The 18,042-nt window shown below is 58.1% G+C and overlaps 1 protein-coding gene across 7 annotated transcripts in view; it reads right to left on the reverse strand.

Moving 5' to 3' along the window:
- The window catches only part of AGAP3 (ArfGAP with GTPase domain, ankyrin repeat and PH domain 3), a 111,218-nt gene that overhangs the window by 46,081 nt on the left and 47,095 nt on the right, over positions 1–18,042 (reverse strand). For 6 of the 7 annotated variants that reach the window (XM_035319810.1, XM_035319807.1, XM_035319811.1 and 3 more), the window contains 3 exons: positions 14,065–14,220; positions 10,117–10,209; positions 1,676–1,780 (listed from right to left, as the gene is read on the reverse strand). In XM_035319810.1, coding sequence (XP_035175701.1) covers positions 1,676–1,780; positions 10,117–10,209; positions 14,065–14,220 — 354 coding nt within the window. The remainder of the gene's footprint in view (positions 1–1,675; positions 1,781–10,116; positions 10,210–14,064; positions 14,221–18,042) is intronic. The other variant, XM_035319806.1, reaches the window with a different exon arrangement.

Consider the following 18,042-nt stretch of genomic DNA (forward strand, 5'->3'; position numbering starts at 1 on the left):
AGCACGCAGACCTCCTGTCCTCGCAGGAGTCAGAGCTGGGCAGCAAGCAGCTCTGCTTTCTGGGGCCCACAAGAAACGAGTCCCTGATGTAGGGAAACATACCGGGCATTACTTACTTTGGGGCAAGGTTCAGAGCTTTCAGTGAAATCCAGGGGAGGAGAGGCCCATCTTGTACCTTTCTTAGCAATGGGTTGTGGATCACCAGTTGCACCAGGTAGAAGCAAAACAGATTTTTGCTTGGGGCAACACGGTAATGAAATGAAACACTGAAGAAGCAAACTAAGGAAAGCAAGTGACATCAAACTAGATCACCCTCTGGGGAACAAATGGTGTAAAGAGCAGACAAACCTGGTGTGCAGCAGCATCAGCCGAGAGCAGTAAAACAACAGCCCAGAAATTACTCTGCCTCTACAGCGGATTTAAACAATGGCCTACGATGTCTCCGATGGAAACCTGATAAACCATGCACGTGTGTGAGCACGCACAGAGCGCTGACAGCAGCAGCAGTCATTCCCTCACAGTTTGGGTCTATAAAGACCAAAAAATGGGGTTGCAAAGTTAGGGAACTGCAGAACCACACAGTGTGGTAAAAGGAACAAAGACTAAATGGAAAAAAACAAATAAGCAAACAAACAAAACCCAAACAACTGTTTTCAAAGCTTTCCTGAATGAAGGAAAGGAGATGCAATGACTTTTTTTTTCCAGCATGAGGACCGTAGGGTCGGAAGGCTCAGTGTCACAAGCCCACGAACCAGAGATGCAGAAGGAAGCCCGTGAGGCTCAGGGCACTCAAACACTTACGTGTCTGAGGAGATCGGGGCCACACGAGGAGCCTGGGGCACTGAAGCAGCACAGGAGCTGCAACTCCCAGCTCTCTGCCCTTGAGCCCCTGTGCACGCTGCCCACCCCGCTCGGCCGCTCGGTGACCGAGCCCTGCCTCGCGCCTCCCGCGCAGCCCGGCTGCAGAGGGTGCTGTGGTCTCGGTGTCACAGGTGTGTCTGTCCGCGGCTCACTGTCTCAGCAGCAAACTGTGCTCAAGAGGGAATGGGGAAGAAGTCATTAGCCCCACAGTGGGGAGGCGACAGAGATGGATGGGGAGGCAGCTGTGTGCCTGAGCCAAGCAGTGAAGAGGATCAGAGATGCATCGAGTGACAGCTCAGCTCGGCAGGCTCTGCACAGGCACCTCATCTCCATTACCCAATACCTAGCAGCCAGGAAAATTATTCCACACCCAAATGGCACCATCAGATGTGGCTGCAAGGAGTTGTCTGCCTGCTCCTCACCCCGGATGCAGGGAGGCGGCAGCCTCTGCTTTAATGGACTGAGCAGGGGAAACACAGAAAAGAAAAATGCATTTACTGAGCATCATTCTGTGCAGAGCATGTTCCTATCGGTTTTTCCCACCCAGCCTGGCACAGCAGAGACAGCCTTCATGAAAGGGAAGGCTTCATTCTCCAGACTGATAAAAAACAACTCTGCTGTATAAGCCTGCCCTACTGGGGGCTCGTGTTGAACCTCCTGCTCAGGGTCAGCAGCTTTCATCGGCTGTCAAACCCTTTCCAAGCAACTCTGCAACTGTGGCATCTGCGAGAGGACCTGCAGCAGCAGCCACAGCACGAAGGAGAGCCTGCTCTGTCCCACCCTGCGTCTCAGACAGCTCCCGTGCAGTACTTACGTGCAGGCTGGGGTGGTAGGTGAGCACTCCGTTGTCACACAGCGTCACATACTTCTTCTTCCACTCTTTGTTGAGTGACTTGCCACTGCGTTTGAGGAGAATGCCCTAAAAGAGAAGCGTCAAGACTCTTAGACCTTGTTTCCTCTGGGTATCTCCCACTCAGCTCCAGAATCACCCCTTGGAGGAGACTGATCTTTGAAAAGACACAAAGACTGGGACTCAAGAAAACTTCTAGGTGGGTCTCCCAACAGCTTTTTCCCTGGGACTGGTAGGAAAAGGGCTACAGCCGCTCCCTCACCAACCCCAGCATGTATCCCCAGACAGCCCCAACGTTGAGATGAGGGTCTCCACGTGCCAGTACTGAACCCCAGGTCCTCTGAGGGATCTGTCACACACCCTCGTGTCCCAAATCACTCCCTCTGGACAACTCTTCTGATGCTGAAGAACAGTGACAAAACAAGGCAGAAGCTAGCCACCAGCTGATAATCCTTATCTGTTACCACAGTGCTCCTGGACCACTCATAAAAAGCACAGACGGATGGACAATGAAAGAATAACTTAGGACAGGCAAGGGAACAATGCTCCAGTACATGGGTCTCACAAGGGACAAATATTCCCCTGCCTGCTTGCAATTCTTCCTTAGAGGTGTCAAACAAATGGAGCTAGGGACACTTCTGAGGCAGAGCAGGTCCTGGGCAGCCGAGGTGTCTGTTCACCCCCTTCAGGAGGTTACACGAGACCAGTCCTGTGGTCTGCAGGCACGGCACACTCCTAGAGTCTGGAAATGGTCATGCTGAAATGACAAAAGCTCCCTCTTCCTACCAGCCCAACCCAGAACGAATATCCATGGATCTGAACCATCATTCAAAGTTGCAACCTCTTAACCTTTCCCCAGGGAGGTGGTCATGGCACCGAGCCCGCCGGAGTTCAGGTAGCGTTTGGACAATGCTCTCAGATATGATCTGTTTTTTTTATTTTTATATTTTTGGGTGGTCCTTTGGGGACCCAGGAGTTGGACTCAGTGACCCTTGTGGGTCCCTTCCAACTCGGATATTCTATGATTCCATGATTCTGTAACCTCCTCCCCGTCACAGCTCTGCCTCTAGCAGCAACTGACAATGTACCAGGTAGGACTGGAGGTGGGGAGGGAGACCGAAGACAGAGCAACAAGCCAGGCACAAGGGTGCCGGAGCATGGATCTAGGGGAGAACATCAAGTATTCTGCTGGCAGGGAGGAAAGGACAGCATGGGGACAAAAGTATGGATGAATAACAAGAGTCTGGGAAAAACACTGCATGTACCGACTGCCGGGCCTGGGCTCTCCGAAAGCACTGTCTGAGCAGACGTCAAGACTGGCTGTTCCTAACGTGGCAAAAATCTGGGCCCCAGGCCAGCACCTCCTCAAAAACCTGGACAGACTGTCTCTGTCCTGACAGCCTCGGCATATTTGGGGGCCTCATCCCACTGCCTAGAGACTGGGGCTGCTGCGCCTGCCCAATGGAAAAACACAACAAAAACAATGTGGGGTTTGGCACATGCTGGGGTAACAACGCTGCACAGACATGACCATGAAATCGGCGATAAATGATGCAGAAAAGGCAGAAGTGCTCCATGACCACTTATGCTCAGTACTTGGGAAGCAAACAGTGTGAAAAGGAAAAGCTTCCTACTCATACAAGGGGAAGCCAAAGCAGTGGTGAGAGCTGAACTGTTTTGGTGGCAGGATCTGATCCCTTGCCTTCAAGAGCTCCGAGAATTAGCCAAAGAGCTTGCTCAGCAGTGTTTAAAAGGTGCTGATTTTAACATGCCTTAAAACATAGAAGCAGTCCAAAAGCTCATGCCTTGCCAAGATCTGCAAGGGGAAAAGCAATGACCCTTATAATTATGGCCAGCCAGCCAGACGCTTACACTGGGCAAAACGGTCAAAAAGCCACCAAAAGAAGTGATCAGCAAAGAATGAGGGGACAGCAGTGTAAGTGATGCCCATCAACAGGGAAACAGGTCATCAGAGAAGTGTGGCACTACTTTCGGTAAGATCACAATATCTGATGGCAATGGTAGCCGTGTTGACACAGCATTATTTAGGATATCAACTGAGCAGCACATACATTGAAATCCAGCTGTACAAAAGCCATACAGCCATTAATGTATGGAGTAAAAACACTTTGGTCAAGTGAAAGGTCTCCAAATATCATCACAAATGAGAACACAAATAACCAGAAATGGCAAATCCATGTCCAGCATAAGTATTTGTACAGAGGTCCAACCAATCTGTGTTTGATTCATGCTATTTAGTCAATGTCTTCCCTAAATGAGCCCAAGGAAAGCACAAAAACAGAAAACTTAAAGGCAACATAGAAACTGCACAGAGTAAATCACTGGCGGTGACTGGTCATTAACGCAAATAGTTGTGTATCACTTGGCAAACCGGGCTCCTGAGAAGAGCGTGGATTCTAGCAGAACTCGTGCAAGGTCCTGCACCTAGGACCAGGCTGCCAGACCCCCTTGCAGGGTGGGCTCTCTTGGCTGGGAGTGCCATCGCGGAGCAGTTCCTGAGCTCCCAGTGTAACGCTGCTGCTGACAACGCAACCGAACTGGTGGAGCAGCAGAGTATCAGGTCAGATGGGGCAGACGACATTATCTCCAGCTGTGGCACTGTCGTAGTGAAACAGAGCTGAAGAGCATTTGGAGCTCACCTGCCCCCATCACCCCTCAAGGCAGGCTCAGGGGCACCCATGTCACTCCAACGTTTTCACGAGACCCGCCGGGGAAGCAGGCTGCCCTCCTGCAGGAGATCTGAGCCCGGAGCTTTCCTGCACCTCCCCGGCGGAATGGCAGCACAGGGCTTGTCCTGAGCGGCAAACACAAGGAGCAGCCCCCTGTTCTCTGCAGCAGCCTTTAACGTATCTGAAGGCTGCCATTAGGCTCCCTCCCTCCCTTCAGTTCTAGAGTCTGACCTGCCAAGAGGTACTACAAACCAAGAACTCCAGCTGCCTCTCTTTTCCTTCAGGTGCCTTCAACTTGATACACCTTGGCGCCACAGAACTACCTACTTCAACGTTTTCAGGCTGCTGCAATCGCTATCAAGCCCCCAAAATGTGTTGTCTGCAGAGAAGAGTTCAGTGGCAGTTAGTTCAGCTACAAATCTGGAACTTCGCAAATTGAAAACAAGCAAAACCAGACCTGGAAACAGAGAATCAAGCACTGACGGCCCATTTTTTTCAAGCCAGGAGGCACAAGAATCCAAAATTGGGAGCAACTACACAGTCTAAGTAAACATCTAATAAAATGGGGGGAGGGGAAGGGGCCCTTAAGGCCAAACATTTGCAAGAAACAGCAGAATCGAGGGATAGGGCTGTTAGACTTGTTCTCTGCTGCTGTATTAGAGATTAAGAGCCGGGGGACAGCAGCCGGGAGGATTCCAGTTTTTAATGGTGTTGCTGTGCTGGCTGCATCAAGGTCACCCACTCCGCCACCCACCTTCTCTGTGCACTTAGTCACACGACTAAAATGTGGGGTAGACCAGGAGTTGGACTCGATGATCCTTATGGGTCCGTTCCAACTCGGGATATTCTGTGATTCCCTTTTCTGATGGCAGAATGTGGAGGTTTGGCCCTGCAGCATCTGCAGAACTGTTTCTTCATGGAGGAGAACCCCCAGGACAGCTCAAAGAGAAGCAAGAAGTGGCGAGGAGGACAAAGCCTGGTGAAACGCAGGAGGATGTGCTGCGGGCCGGCACAACCCTGCGGCACACCTCACCCCCTCCACGCAGGTGCCCCGTGTGCCCTGGTGCACCTCCTGGCCATGTCTGCAGGCAGCCGGGACCCCCGCAGGGACCCCCCGCCGTGGCCACGTGCAGATGGCACACGCTGCTGCTCCGCAAGCTGCCCTGCTTCTCACAGGGAGGTGCAGGAGACGCAGCCCTTCCACAGGTTTCCTCCCCAGCGTGGAAGTCATGTGGGAAGGAAGAAGCTGCCGGAGATGAAAAGCGGGAGAGCCCACCTCTCTCCCTCTCCTCACTTTTCCTTCCTCTCCTGCATTTTGTTGGCCAGTACGACCGTCTCTCTGTTGTGTTTGGATTGTGGTGGAGCACAGTAAAAGCAGCAGCAGCAATATGCAGCGTAATGAAGCAGGGAGCAGCGATGGCCCCCAAAGGACTCGTTTACTCCACAAATCTCCCTTCCACTCACTTTTTGCTAAGAATTTTAACACCAAACTTAATTGTAAAGTCGCGTATTGATTGGAAAATGCAAATGGCAATTTAAATGTAATCTAAGCTCCCAGCATGATCCCAGCTCCCAAGGAGGAGGAGCCACCCGCCTTGGGCCCTGCTGGAGTGTGCGGCCCAAACTGAGCCGGGCCAGGGACCTGGGGCCCCCCAGGCTGGCTGTGCACTCAGTACAGCATTCCCAGAAAGAATCTGGTGCATGTGCAATTAGGAGCTCATTCCTAGTAACAAACAGCTGGGGAAGCTTAGTCTCCCGGCCTAATTAACCCAATTCTCAAAGACAAGCGTCCAGCGACAGAAAAGCTCTTCCAATCCTGCAAGACCTCCTGAACGTATAGCCAAAAGGACATCACCAGCCGAGGGGTCCTGAGCACGGTGCAGAGCTGCACACCAGCAAAGGCACTGGCTGACTCTGCTCAGGGGAAGGAGGTGCTACCCCAGGTGTAGAGGGGCCTCAACACGACGTGCCTCACCCGTCCCGTCGTGCATTGCCACCTTTCGTGGATGTGAGTGGGGGTGAGACAGAGCAGGCTGCCCAGGGGAGCTGTTCTCAGCTGTGCTGAAGGAGGTGGAGACGAGTGACAGCCAGCCACCACACCTCCGTGGCAGCATACGTCCTCCTAGAGCCCTTCCTCAGTCAAGCAAAGTCTCTGTTCTGCAACACCTAGCTTGGCCTCTCACTTTGTGGTCAGCCTTCCCAGCCATCAGCCTGGGAGCTGGGCAGAAACCCAGAGCTCTGAGCCCCAGACACGGTTGCTCGCAGTCCCTCGCACCGCGGTCCTCTTCCCGCAGAGCTCAGGAAGAGATCACTGGTCATAGTGACACGGCCTCAGGACACCCACCCCTTCTACTGCTCCACACCGTCCATCGACTTCAACTATCTTTCAGTAATTTAAGCATGCACCAGGCTTGTTCTTCCAAGCAGAGGAATTAAATCACTCCCTAGGTTACCTGCGGGTGGCTGCAGCACCCCAAGCACAGCATTTGTTGCCATTAGCCATGCAGTGCACATAGAATCATGGAGTGGTTTAGGTTGGAAGGGACCTACAAGATCACCTAATTCCAACCCCCTGCCACGGGCAGGGACACCTCCCACTAGATCAGGCTGCTCAAAGCCTCATCCCCTGCCACAACATGTAAATCTTACCGAAGTCCCTGATCTTCCACTGCCCTTCAAAGAGATGGCAAGCAATGAGACCTCCACAAGCTTCCAGGAAGGGCAGCTCCAGATCGGCGCAGAGCAATCGTCACCTGCCCTGAATCTGCGTGCTATGGAGCTGCGTCTCCCAGGTCTGTGCTCCTGTTCACACTGGTGATGCTAAGCCACCTCCCTCTCCTGGGGGGTTACTGGGAGGGGGCTGATGGCACAGCAGGGACGAAGCCCCGCAGCACTCTGACATTACTCCGTATGCACTGCGCTTTGTGTTCACACCAACCTCACCTCCCCTCAGCCTGTGTAAGGATATCGGCCCGTTTTCTCCTTCAGGAACAGTTCTGTACCTTCCTGAGATATTGCGGAACAACCATTTAATTCCAGCAGTGGGAGGCAGCAGTTTCCGAGTGCCAAGGCATCTCCAGAGACAGGTCACAGCCGTGCTCTGTGGCCTTCGCACTGCCGCAGGGGCAACGACTCCAGCATGGTGCAACACAATCCGCCAGAGCCCGGGAGAGCCATTGACATAAACCAGAGCCCACCTTTTTGACAGCCTAAACATTGCCTCCCCCAGCATCAGTGAAAGCTCCTGTAAAAGGACTGCCAGGATCTCCTCTGCTCCTGAACTGGGCAGGATCTGACGAGGGGACGCTTTGCTCCGGGCTCTGCCGGCGAGGTGCTGCTGTACAGACCGGCCACTTCACACGGGTCCTGAACAGGACGGGTTGTTTGGCACCTCCTTCTTGCAAAGCACAGGAGCGAAGCACATGCTTGTTTTCGCAGACCTAGGCTTTTGCCTGTCTCCACGTGTTCAACACAGTAATACCACTGCTCTGCCTACAGCAGGAGCGACTCCACAATGCCCCGGAGACGCTGCACACTCCAGCAGGACAGACAAGGCCAGGCCCAGTCAGCAACACACAGAGACACAGGAGCAGGTAAAGAGAGCATCTTGCCCTGCTGATTGAAAGGAAACCCTGGAAAAGGCAACCCAAAGGCCCAGAATCCTAATACCACGGAAATCCTTCCAGGATCAGACCGGGCCTCCTGCAGTCACCCAATTTTCCAGTCAGCGGTGTGATTTGGGGGAGCCGAGTCAGGTCTCACTCAAGGCTCCAGCTGCTGTGCTCAGCCTCCCCGTCCTCGCTGCACAACTTCTGCCACCGCCTCCCCCCCGTCACGCTGGGCTGACTCAAAATCAGAGCGCAGAGGCGCTGCCACCACCACCAGCTTGTGCCACGCTGACGCATGGCCAGAAGGCGTAACACCCAGCACGGAGACAGGGCTTGGACCGCGCTGCTCGTGACCCGCCAGCTCGGTGCGAGGTGCCGGAGCAGGCACGCGCATCGCCTCCAGCGCATGGCCCCTCCTGCAGGGCGAGCAGGGGCAGCCAGCCCTGCTGGGACCGGAGCAGAGCAGCGTGGCCAGAGGGGCAGGCTCCCTGCCCATGGAAGCAGTGGAAGGAGCAGGTAAGGGAGCTGTGATCCCTGCTCCAGCCAGGAGGTTAGAAAAAGGACCCACACCCCAGAGAGAGGAGGGGCATGACCCAGCACACACCAATGTGCCCACGCTCGGGCTGTGTGTGCCGTTGGCATGCTGGAAGCAGAGCCTCCCATGCGAGGCCCTGCAGCTCCTGCCCAGAGCCCGGCACTGCTCGCCCTGCCCCTGCTCCCGTCCTGCCCCCGGCTGCCCTCCAGCATGCTCCCCCTCCAACACAGCTCCCTTCCAGTGCTGCTGCCCTGTCCTGAGCGCTGCCGCAGTGGCTCTGACCCAATCCTGCCTTGCACAAACCTGCTGCAGTATCACCACGTGGCAACGCTTTGCTGGACTGCAAAAAGGCAGCAAGAGGGAGGAGCTCCAGTGGCGGCAACGTGTCCCTTCTGGGTACCCACTGCCCCATTCCTCAGTCACCCTGACCTTGCCGGGTCACACAATCATGGAACAGTTTGGGTGGGAAGGGACCCCAAAGCCCCCCGTGGCCACCCCCTGCCATGCCCAGGGCCCCCTGCCCCCAGCCCAGGCTGCCCCCAGCCCCATCCAGCCTGGCCTTGGGCACTGCCAGGGATGGGGCACCCACAGCTCCTGGGGGCAGCCTGTGCCAGGCCTCACCGCCCACAGAGGGAAGGATTTCTTTGTAATTTCTAATCTTAACCTAGCCATTTAGTTTAAAACCATTACCCTCAGTCCTGCCTGGGTGCTTCCCGAGGTCTCTTTCCCCACGGTACATTCAGCACAAGGCGGTACCCACTCAGGACGTGGAATCTGCATCCTCCCACCCCACTGCTCCTACCACACAGAGATGGGACCGGCCCCACGCGCACAGCAGCTCGGCTCGGGCAGCATGTGGGCAGGCAGGGCAGCGAGAGGCCAGCTGGGGCCACGGGAAGAAAAATGGAACCGCAACAGCAGGCACAGAGTGCATGGCAGAGGCACGGCCAGGTGCTGCAAAGCGGCGTGCGGATCAGCCTTGCCAGCAGCGCAAGAAAAGCCTGGCGGAAGCCATCCAGCCATCCCGCACCGCTTGGCTCCCTCGCTCGCCCAGGTATTACCGATTGCTGCTTTCTGGCTGCCAGACGGGGCAGGCAATGCTCCGGGGCGCTTCCAGGTGGCTCGAGCTTTCCCAGCAGCCAGGAGCCGAATGCGCTGCTGCGGGGACGAGCAGCTGCCTCCCCCTGACACACGAGCTCACAGGCACCGCGCTCGCTGCCTTTTGCGGTTACCCACAAGGAGGAGAGCCCCCCGTCTCCTGCCAGAGGGCACCTGGGCAGAGCGGAGCGGGAGCAGAGCACAGAGGCTGCGGGGGCTGCGCGGGGGCCAGGGCGCGGGGCACGGATGCCCTCTGCTGGAGCTGCTCTGCAGGCCGCAGCAGCCCCCTCCCCGCACCCCGCGCCTGCGCCCCAGCACGGGTGCTCTCGGGTGCAGGCAGGCGCATGGTCCCCAGGCGCCCACTCGGGTTGCTCCAGGCACCCCCGTGCCCTGCGCCGAGCGAAGGCACCCCTGGCCTCGCGGCCCCGACCCAGGGAGCCTGCCCTGACATGGGGATGAGGGGAGGGATCGAACCTGCTTCATGGGAATGGCCCGCCCGCTGCCGATACTGTCCGCTTTACACTCCGGCACCTTCTTCTCCCGCTCTGGGTCCGCGCCCTTTCGAGACTGGAAGAGAAGAGACACAGGTCCATTAGAGATGGGAGACGGGAGGGAAGCGCACGGCCCCGCCATCCCCCGTGGGCTGCCAGCGCAGAGCCGAGCAGGCCTCTCTCCCCCAGGCCGGGTCTCCCCGCACATGGAGCAGCCAGCATCCTGCCCGTCCCCTCTGGGGACCCTCCAGCCCCGGCCTCCCCGCAGCCTGTCCTGACCCCCCACAACTGCAGGCAGAGCTGTCCTAGCAGAACGGGGCCACCTCTGCCCCCCCTCCCGCGGGGCACACAGGACATGGCGACAGACAGAGATGGCATGGGATGCAGGTGGAGCATGGATGGAAGCAGGAGAGGCTAAGGCAGTGAAAGGAAGTCACACCTCTACTAATCCAACAGATTTATTCTGTTAACACACTTGCACCATACAAAGTAGCACAGGTCACCGGGCAGAGATACCAGCCCCTTACAAAAGAGCATGGACAATAAATATCTATCACACGTCTAGAGAGTTGAGAGCAAAACCCGCCAGCCCCCGAAGGCGGCCGCGGTGAGAGCAAACTCCAATAAATACAATATGAAATATACAGTCTGTTGAGCAGAACTCATTCAAAGTGCTTAAGACAGAGGAAAATATCAAGTCATACACGGCATGGAGCACAATCAATACATTCAGAATCACAACAATGGCAGAAGGGCAGCGGCAGCGTCTCTCTGGAGCGTCCTACACACCCCCTCAGTCCGGGAGCGCCCCATGTGCTTTGGATCAGAAAGGGACACGAGCCCCACGCGCCTGGGACACCAATTCACTGGCTTTTGGGCCCAGAACAAAACAAAGAGATTGAAAGAGAAGAAAACTAAAGAGACATAGATGGCTGCTCTGCTGCGAGGAGGAAGAGGAGGAGGAGCAGGAGTCCATGCAGGCTGCAGGAGGTGCAGTAGGGAGGAAGGAGCTGAGTGCTAGCGCAGGCGCTAACAGCAGCTCCCGCAGGCAGCAGCAAAGCGTCTTTTGGCCCATCCAGCTCCACTCGCTGCTGTCGCCCGGTCCCGGCGGGTCTGCAGGTCTTCCCATCCCATGAGGGTCGTCCGCCTGGCATCCCCGAGCATGGAAAGTGCCTAGACAGCATCCAGCAGGCCCAGAAATGTCCCAGCTTAAAGTGCAGGCGCAGGCCGTCTCAGCGCTTCCTAGACTTTACATTGGGGGGATTTAAAAGGCTCCTGCGTGTCTCCGAGGGGGGGACCCATGCTGGCTGGAGGGCGGGCGAGCCTCTAATCTTAGATCAATCCCAGTGCCCATCCCTTATCCGGCCCTGGAGAGGCAATGAAAAGTGAGAGAATTTGTACAGAGGTGCCGTGTGTAACCACCTGGATCTTCTAATTTGGAAGGAGTTGGAAAGGCCTTTTTGTTGATGAAAAGTTGGAAACAGTGGCACATATCTGCAAATATCGAAAGAATAAAGAGTTTGGCAAGTTATACTCAGAACACGGACACGAGTCTGTCAGAGATGGGGCGCCAGCGGACAGGCAGACAGACAGGCCACGGAGCAGGAGCCGGCGGCAGCAGCAGTCGGGGCGGGGGCTCGGGCGGGCGGCTGTCTCCACCTGGTGGTCCCCGGCACGCAGACCCCCGTGCCGGGAGCGGGGGCGCGGAGAGCGGGAGAGGAGAGGAGAGGAGGAGGAGGACAGGAGGAGGAGGAGGAGGAGGGCTGGAGAGGAAGGAGACGGGCACAGCTCGGGGCTGGGAGCGCGGCCGCAGGGGCTGCGGCTGCTCCTGGAGCGGAGCGCGGCCCTGCCCCACGCCGAGAGCCCCGTGCCCCCACGGGGCAGCCCCCAGGAGCGCGGGGACGGGGGCTGCAGGCTGCACCTATGCTGCCCGCCTGGGAAAAGCTAGTGGCAGAATAAGCCTTCCCTTCCCTTCCCTGCCCTTCCTGGCCCTGTCCCACTGCGGGAGGAGGTGTCAGGAGCTGCTGCTGCTGCCACAACCAAATGGGGTGAAGACTTCAATGTGAGCCATGTGTGTGCACCAGCACAAGAGCAAGCGAGTGAGCGTGAGCCCCAGCACCACGGCAGGTGAGCACGAGCCCAGGATGAGCACAGGTGAGCCCCACAGCGGGAGTGAGCAAGCTTGAGCCCAGAATGAGTGAGCAAGTGAGCGCCCTAGACGGATGATGACGTCCACAGCAAATAAGCGTAAGCCCCGCAGCAAGCCCTCCTCCCCCCATGAGCGTGTGCCCACTCCGGTGAGCTAAGCATGGCACCGACAGGCTCCAGGAGGAGCAAGAGAGCGTGAACATGAGCTGACGGCGAGTCCAGAACCCGTCGGCGCGCAGGCGAGCAGGATGGGTGGCAGCGGTGCATGAGCGCCCGTGTGCACTGGGGCACAGCAGCAAGCATGAGCACGAGAAACGGCGGGGAGGGAGGAGAAGCATCCATCAGCGCTCAAGTGCAACAGTAAGCGTGACCACCGACAACAGGAGAGCGGCAGGGCGCTGCCAGGGAGGCGTGAGCACACACAGGAGGGGAGGAGTAGTGAGGGAACAACCATGCGTGCGCAGCCACGGGGCGCTGCACAGGGCGGCGTGAGCCCCGGGCAGGAGGCTGGGGGCAGCCGGCCCGCCGGGCAGCGCAGGGACCTGGGCGAGCACGTGCGGGGGGGGGCTGGAACACGTGCACACAGAACGGGATGGGGGGAGAGGCGAATGGGGAGCGCACTGAGCATTTGGGACATCGGAGCAGAAGCTTCCAGGATGTCAGAAGCTGGGGGAGATGGGCGCACTCCCAGCACAAGGAGTCGAGAGAATCCGGGATGCCAACAGTGCAGGGAGAGGGATGGGGCGCGTGAGTTAGTGTGGTCTGGGAGTGGAGCAACGGCAGCTGTTCACACAGGGTAGCGTGGTGCAACACGTACAATGACTTTCTGGTGGCCAGTTCCACAGACAGCAGACACGGGTGTACTGAGCAATGGTGGCTGGAAAGCACACTGAGATGGGGCGGAGAGAGGGCCTCGGCCCGGCACACTTAGGCGGGTACCAGGGGGAGAGGAGCACGTCTAGGTGGGGAGCAGGGGGCAGCTAACCTAGATACAGGGCTGAGTACACGTGTGCTAACAGCAAGGGGAAGCTCACGGGCTGTGCTGACAGCAAGGGCAAGTTTGTGGGCAGGACTCTGTGCACAGGTGTGTGCACGGTGTCAGAGCACGCCACGAGGCAGGCTGCGGTTCAACCAGCAGGTAACAGCTGCAAACATCCCTGCACCCTGGGGCGCCACGGCCTGGCCTCGCTGGCTCCCTAACGCCTCCGCTCCCCGCTGCCCTCCCCGCCTGCCCCCTGGCAGTTCCCAGGCGCACTGCTCAAGTCACAGGATGTGGGGCTCGGGTACCAGAGCGAGGGGCCCAGTGCCACGTGCCACACTCTGCACAGCACCGCCTGGCACAGCCCAGCACCAGGGGCTTCACGCCACGCTCCGGGGACGCAGTCCCACGGAGAGGAAGAGCAGAGGCCGCTGGTGCTGTGCACACGCAGGGTGCAGCTGTGCCCAGCGACGATCAGAGCTCTGCTCACGCACACGCTGCACACACACCAGCGTGCCCCGTGCGCACTCCTACGTGTGCGAGGAGCGGCTCGCTCTCAGGCGCTCACCCCCACACGCGTGCACACACCAGAAACGGTGCTGGCTATCGCGGTCCTACCCATGCAGAAGGCTCCTTCCCTCCTGCACCCCCTGCGCCTCCGGCCCTCCCTGGCCAGCAGAGAGAGGTTCACCTACAGCCTAGCGCACGAAGGCCTGCGGGGCGAGACTGCTGCGGACCTGCTCCCTTCCCCTCTCCCGGCCTCCGAAACCGCACCCCAAAGCTCTGCGGCCCCGCGTCGCTTACCGTGAATATGTTGGAGCGCCGCTTGGACTGCTTGCGGATGGGGGTGGGCGTGTTGGAGGCAGCAATGGTCTCAATCCGCAGCTCTCGCTGGCTGATGCTAGGGGTGGAGGGCACGGAGGAGGAGTAGTCACTGAAGGCTCCTCCGCCGTTGGTGGCCTAGGGCGAAACAAGACGGGGACACTCAACAAGAGGCAGGGCCACCGGGGGCACGGCTGCGGGGACACCTTCCACCCGCGCAGCCTCGCGCACCGGGGCCAGGAGCTGCGGCACGGGACTGGGACGTGAGAGACACCCTGCTACGTGCGCAGCTCCTGCCCAGCGGGGGATTTGGGGAAAGCTGCTCCCCTTCTCTCTGCTCCAGTTTTTCCACTGGTGAAGCAATAAGACCCTGGAACTGATGGGGAAAAGCAGCGAACAGTCCCGGGGACACCAACGGCCGGCTGCGGCGCAGCACGCCGGAGAAGCCTGTCCTGACGGAGCCTGCTGCAAGGGCACGGAGGCAGCATGGACCTCGCAGCCCCCCACAGCGTGGCTGCCTCTGTTCTCAGGCACGGCCGGGGGGACTGCGGCGTGTTCCCTCCCCAGAGCACAGGGCCAGCACAGCCAAGCCTCGCGCTGGTGAGAACCTGCCTCTCCCCTCAGGCCCCTAAACACAAAGCTGCGAGGAAGCCTGGAGCCATCTGGCCCCGTTGGTCCCCCTCCAGTCTCAGCTACGATCCCAAGGGGGACGTGCAACCCTGTGAGCCAGGCCCTGGCCCCTCCAGCACCCTGAAGCGTAGGGTGCCGCGAGTCAAGCTCACGCTCTATGTGAAACGTCTCTGCCGCCGGGTTTGTGTTTATCCAAGGAGACCTCAAGGGGGGCACAGGCCTCTCGTGCTTCTGGGCCTCTGTGGCCTCAGCTGCAGTGGCCGTGTCTGGGCATACGTGGGACAGCACGCGGCGTCCTCACTATAGCTTCACTGGGCGAGGGGCAGGCCCAGCCGCACGGCTTGCGTGCTCGTCTGAGACGTGTTCCTTCAGACAGGCGCTGCTCACTCCCCTCTGCTCGCACAAGGCCCAGAACTGAACTCCCAGCAGCTCCCAAGGAGCAACACGCGCAAAACGGCATTCCAGATCTGCCCAGGACGCTGTGCTGTGGCAAGGCACGCGGCATCCTGGGCTCCTTCTGGCAGTTCTGATCTTTGAACTGTACTTTAAAAATACGTTGAAGAAGCCGACCCTGCAGCCTAGGAGAGCTCTGGAGCCCTTTGGGGCGCAGCCAGCCCTCAGCTCACCTGCTGCAGTCAGCGGTGGCCGGGATCTCTCCGGGTGCGCAGAGCAGAAAGCCGGAGCACAGCACGCGTGGAGCATGGATCCTGCACACTGCCTGGTGGGACCGAGCCCCCCTCCATGCCCAGCAATTAAGAAACATCAGAAATGTGAAAGAGGCCGTACAGGCACCGCAGCCGCTGCAAACCACAACCTGGTCTCCTAAAAAGGGTGCAGCTTTCAGGCAGGCTAGGGCCTGTCTTGTCTCTTACAAGCGGAAGAGGAGAAGGCACGCGAAAGAGAACTTAAGAGAGGAAGAAGCCCCCCAGGAACCAGCCCTGCGGAGCAGGGACCACCGCTGCTGGCGGCAGTGAGGTGTGCTGCAGGGAAGCCCAGGACCCCCACTCCGTGCTGGAGGCAGGGCAGCACGGAAGGTGCTCTCAGCCTGCCCACCTCTGCCGACTGCGCAGCGGGGAAGGGAGCCTCACACCACGGGGACTCGCGGGGCTGAGCTGCTCCCTCCAGCAGCCCGCCAGCACGGGCAGCTCAACGCAAGGAGCCACGCAGCTGCTCCGTGGCTTTCAGGAAAGCCTTGCTGCAAGGTGGGGTCCCTGCAGGTGTGGGGCTCAGGGCGTCTCAAGTCTGTCCAGAGGCAGGAAGGCTTCTGGTGCCCTGGTGCCGAAGGGGGACCTGGTCTGCTTGTACTTCTCTGGGCAGAGAAGAGGCCAGGCACTCTGTGCGGAGCGCACGAAGGTTCTCTGCAGGCCATCCAGCCAACAAACCCTGTGCTGAACAAGGGAGTTCTGCTGGCAGGTCCCACAGGAGCGGGACCACAAGGGGCACGGAGAAGCAAAGCAACACGGCGTCCTGCCAGCCCCTGCGCACCACAGATCCTGCGAATGCGGTGATGACTGAAAGGAGCAAAAGGGCTGGCGAGTGGAAGAGAATGTGCTGACAGCCCAGCTTCACGATCCGGCACAGCACCACCTGCACAATCGGTATTTAATTGATGCATAATGTGCAAACTATGTCAAAAAAATAAAGTTAAGATGTATGAGGGAAGACATGGTCGGTGCTGCAACACAGAACCTGTTGCCCAAGAAGGGGAGGCAGGCAAGGCTGCCAGCAGCACCACTCCGAGGTGCTCAGCCGGCTCTGAGGACTTCGGCTGCCTTGTCAGCACACTGATGGAGCGATGGCCGAGGGAAGGATTCCGTTCAAGAGAGGCTGTACAGTTCGAGCTCCTGCCATAGCAGCTGGGGCAAATCCCGTTTGCGTTAGGTGACAGACATTAAAGCTCCTGACAAGAAACTTTGCTAAATTGTGTTTTATATTTTTCAGACTCCCTGTAACAGCGTTTTAACTTTCTGCCAAGCCAGAAAAGCTTTCTTTACCCCGTAATTTTGCCTAGTACTGGGGACAAGTTAAGGACACTGTCTTGCTTGAGAGATGATGGACACAAGCCTGCTGGTGTCCCACAGACACCCAAACCTCAGGGAAGGCAGGAGGACTGGAGGATGCCTCGCACAAGCTACGGGGGCTGATGTGTGGGCTGGCACCACCCCACGAGTGGCCTGCAGAGGAGAATCCCCCAGCAGCGCAGCCGCTGGTTACACAGCAGCCCTGGGCCACTTGGCTGCTCAGCTGGAGCAGCTGCCCAAAGGCTTCAGCAGAGATCCAGGGACCCAGAACGAATCCCGAGTATGTGGGAGAACCCTGACAAGATGACAGGTCTGGGCAAACACCTCGTTTGTGCTGCTGGCAGTTATTTTGCTTGATCTACCTAAACAACCACCTGTGGTCGCTACTGCAACCTAAAAACACGTAGGAGAGATCCTTCCTAGGAGCGTGCAATGGGTGCACGCTGTGAACCTCAAACACCAACAGTGCTACAGGGTGCTGGGGCAGGGAAGAATTCAGCCAACGTGAAAACGTAACTCTTGGTGTACGAAGACGTGAGGGGGAACAAGGAGTGAAGTCTGGGGAGGGCTGTGAGTGCAAGAGTGCAGACAAACAGCAGCACCGAGCAGGCTCTGCACAGGGACAGGGAAGGAGCCAGAAGCGCACAGACCACGAAACCACAGTGGAGGGCATCACGAGCTGAGCTGGATGCAGGCTGCCGCGAGGGAGTGCAGATGCCTGCTGCTTGAGCTGCTGGAACACATGCACCAACCCAACTCCGGTGGAACATGCTGCAGCAGGCAGGTTCTGCTTACCGAGCACAGGCGAACCGCAGCTCGTGTTTCATTTCACTTGCACACTTTAGGTTTCCAGTCCTTTTGTCTGCCCTCGCTAACTACAGTCTCAGTAAACACTTTGTTTTTTCAGTCTAGAGGCTGTGCAGGATGGCAGACCAAGGCTGCTCTGTGAAAGCGGGGTGCGCTGACCCAGGAAGGCAGATCAGTGGGGCCGGGCACACAGTGCAGAGGGACACGAAGCCCGGGGGACTGAGCAGCCTGCAAGGTTCAGCGTGGGTGCCTGTGTTACCTCCTGCCAGCTTCTGGGAACGAGTTCCCTGGCAGAAAGACAAACTTCCATCCCACCGCAAACAGGCAACGATGGCTCGTCCCACAGCCTGCAGTACTGCTAAGGGCATCTCAGAGTCCCTGAAGAAAGACGGAGAAAGGGGTAGGAAGAGCAAGGAAATCAGGCAGAATAACTCCCAGTGAGCACCGCAAGCCTCTGCTGGCCCACAGAGCTCCCCACGCCCTGCAGGCAGGGCACAGAGGG

Source organism: Oxyura jamaicensis, chromosome 2 (assembly GCF_011077185.1).
Source record: "Oxyura jamaicensis isolate SHBP4307 breed ruddy duck chromosome 2, BPBGC_Ojam_1.0, whole genome shotgun sequence".
Taxonomy (NCBI): Eukaryota; Metazoa; Chordata; class Aves; order Anseriformes; family Anatidae; genus Oxyura; species Oxyura jamaicensis.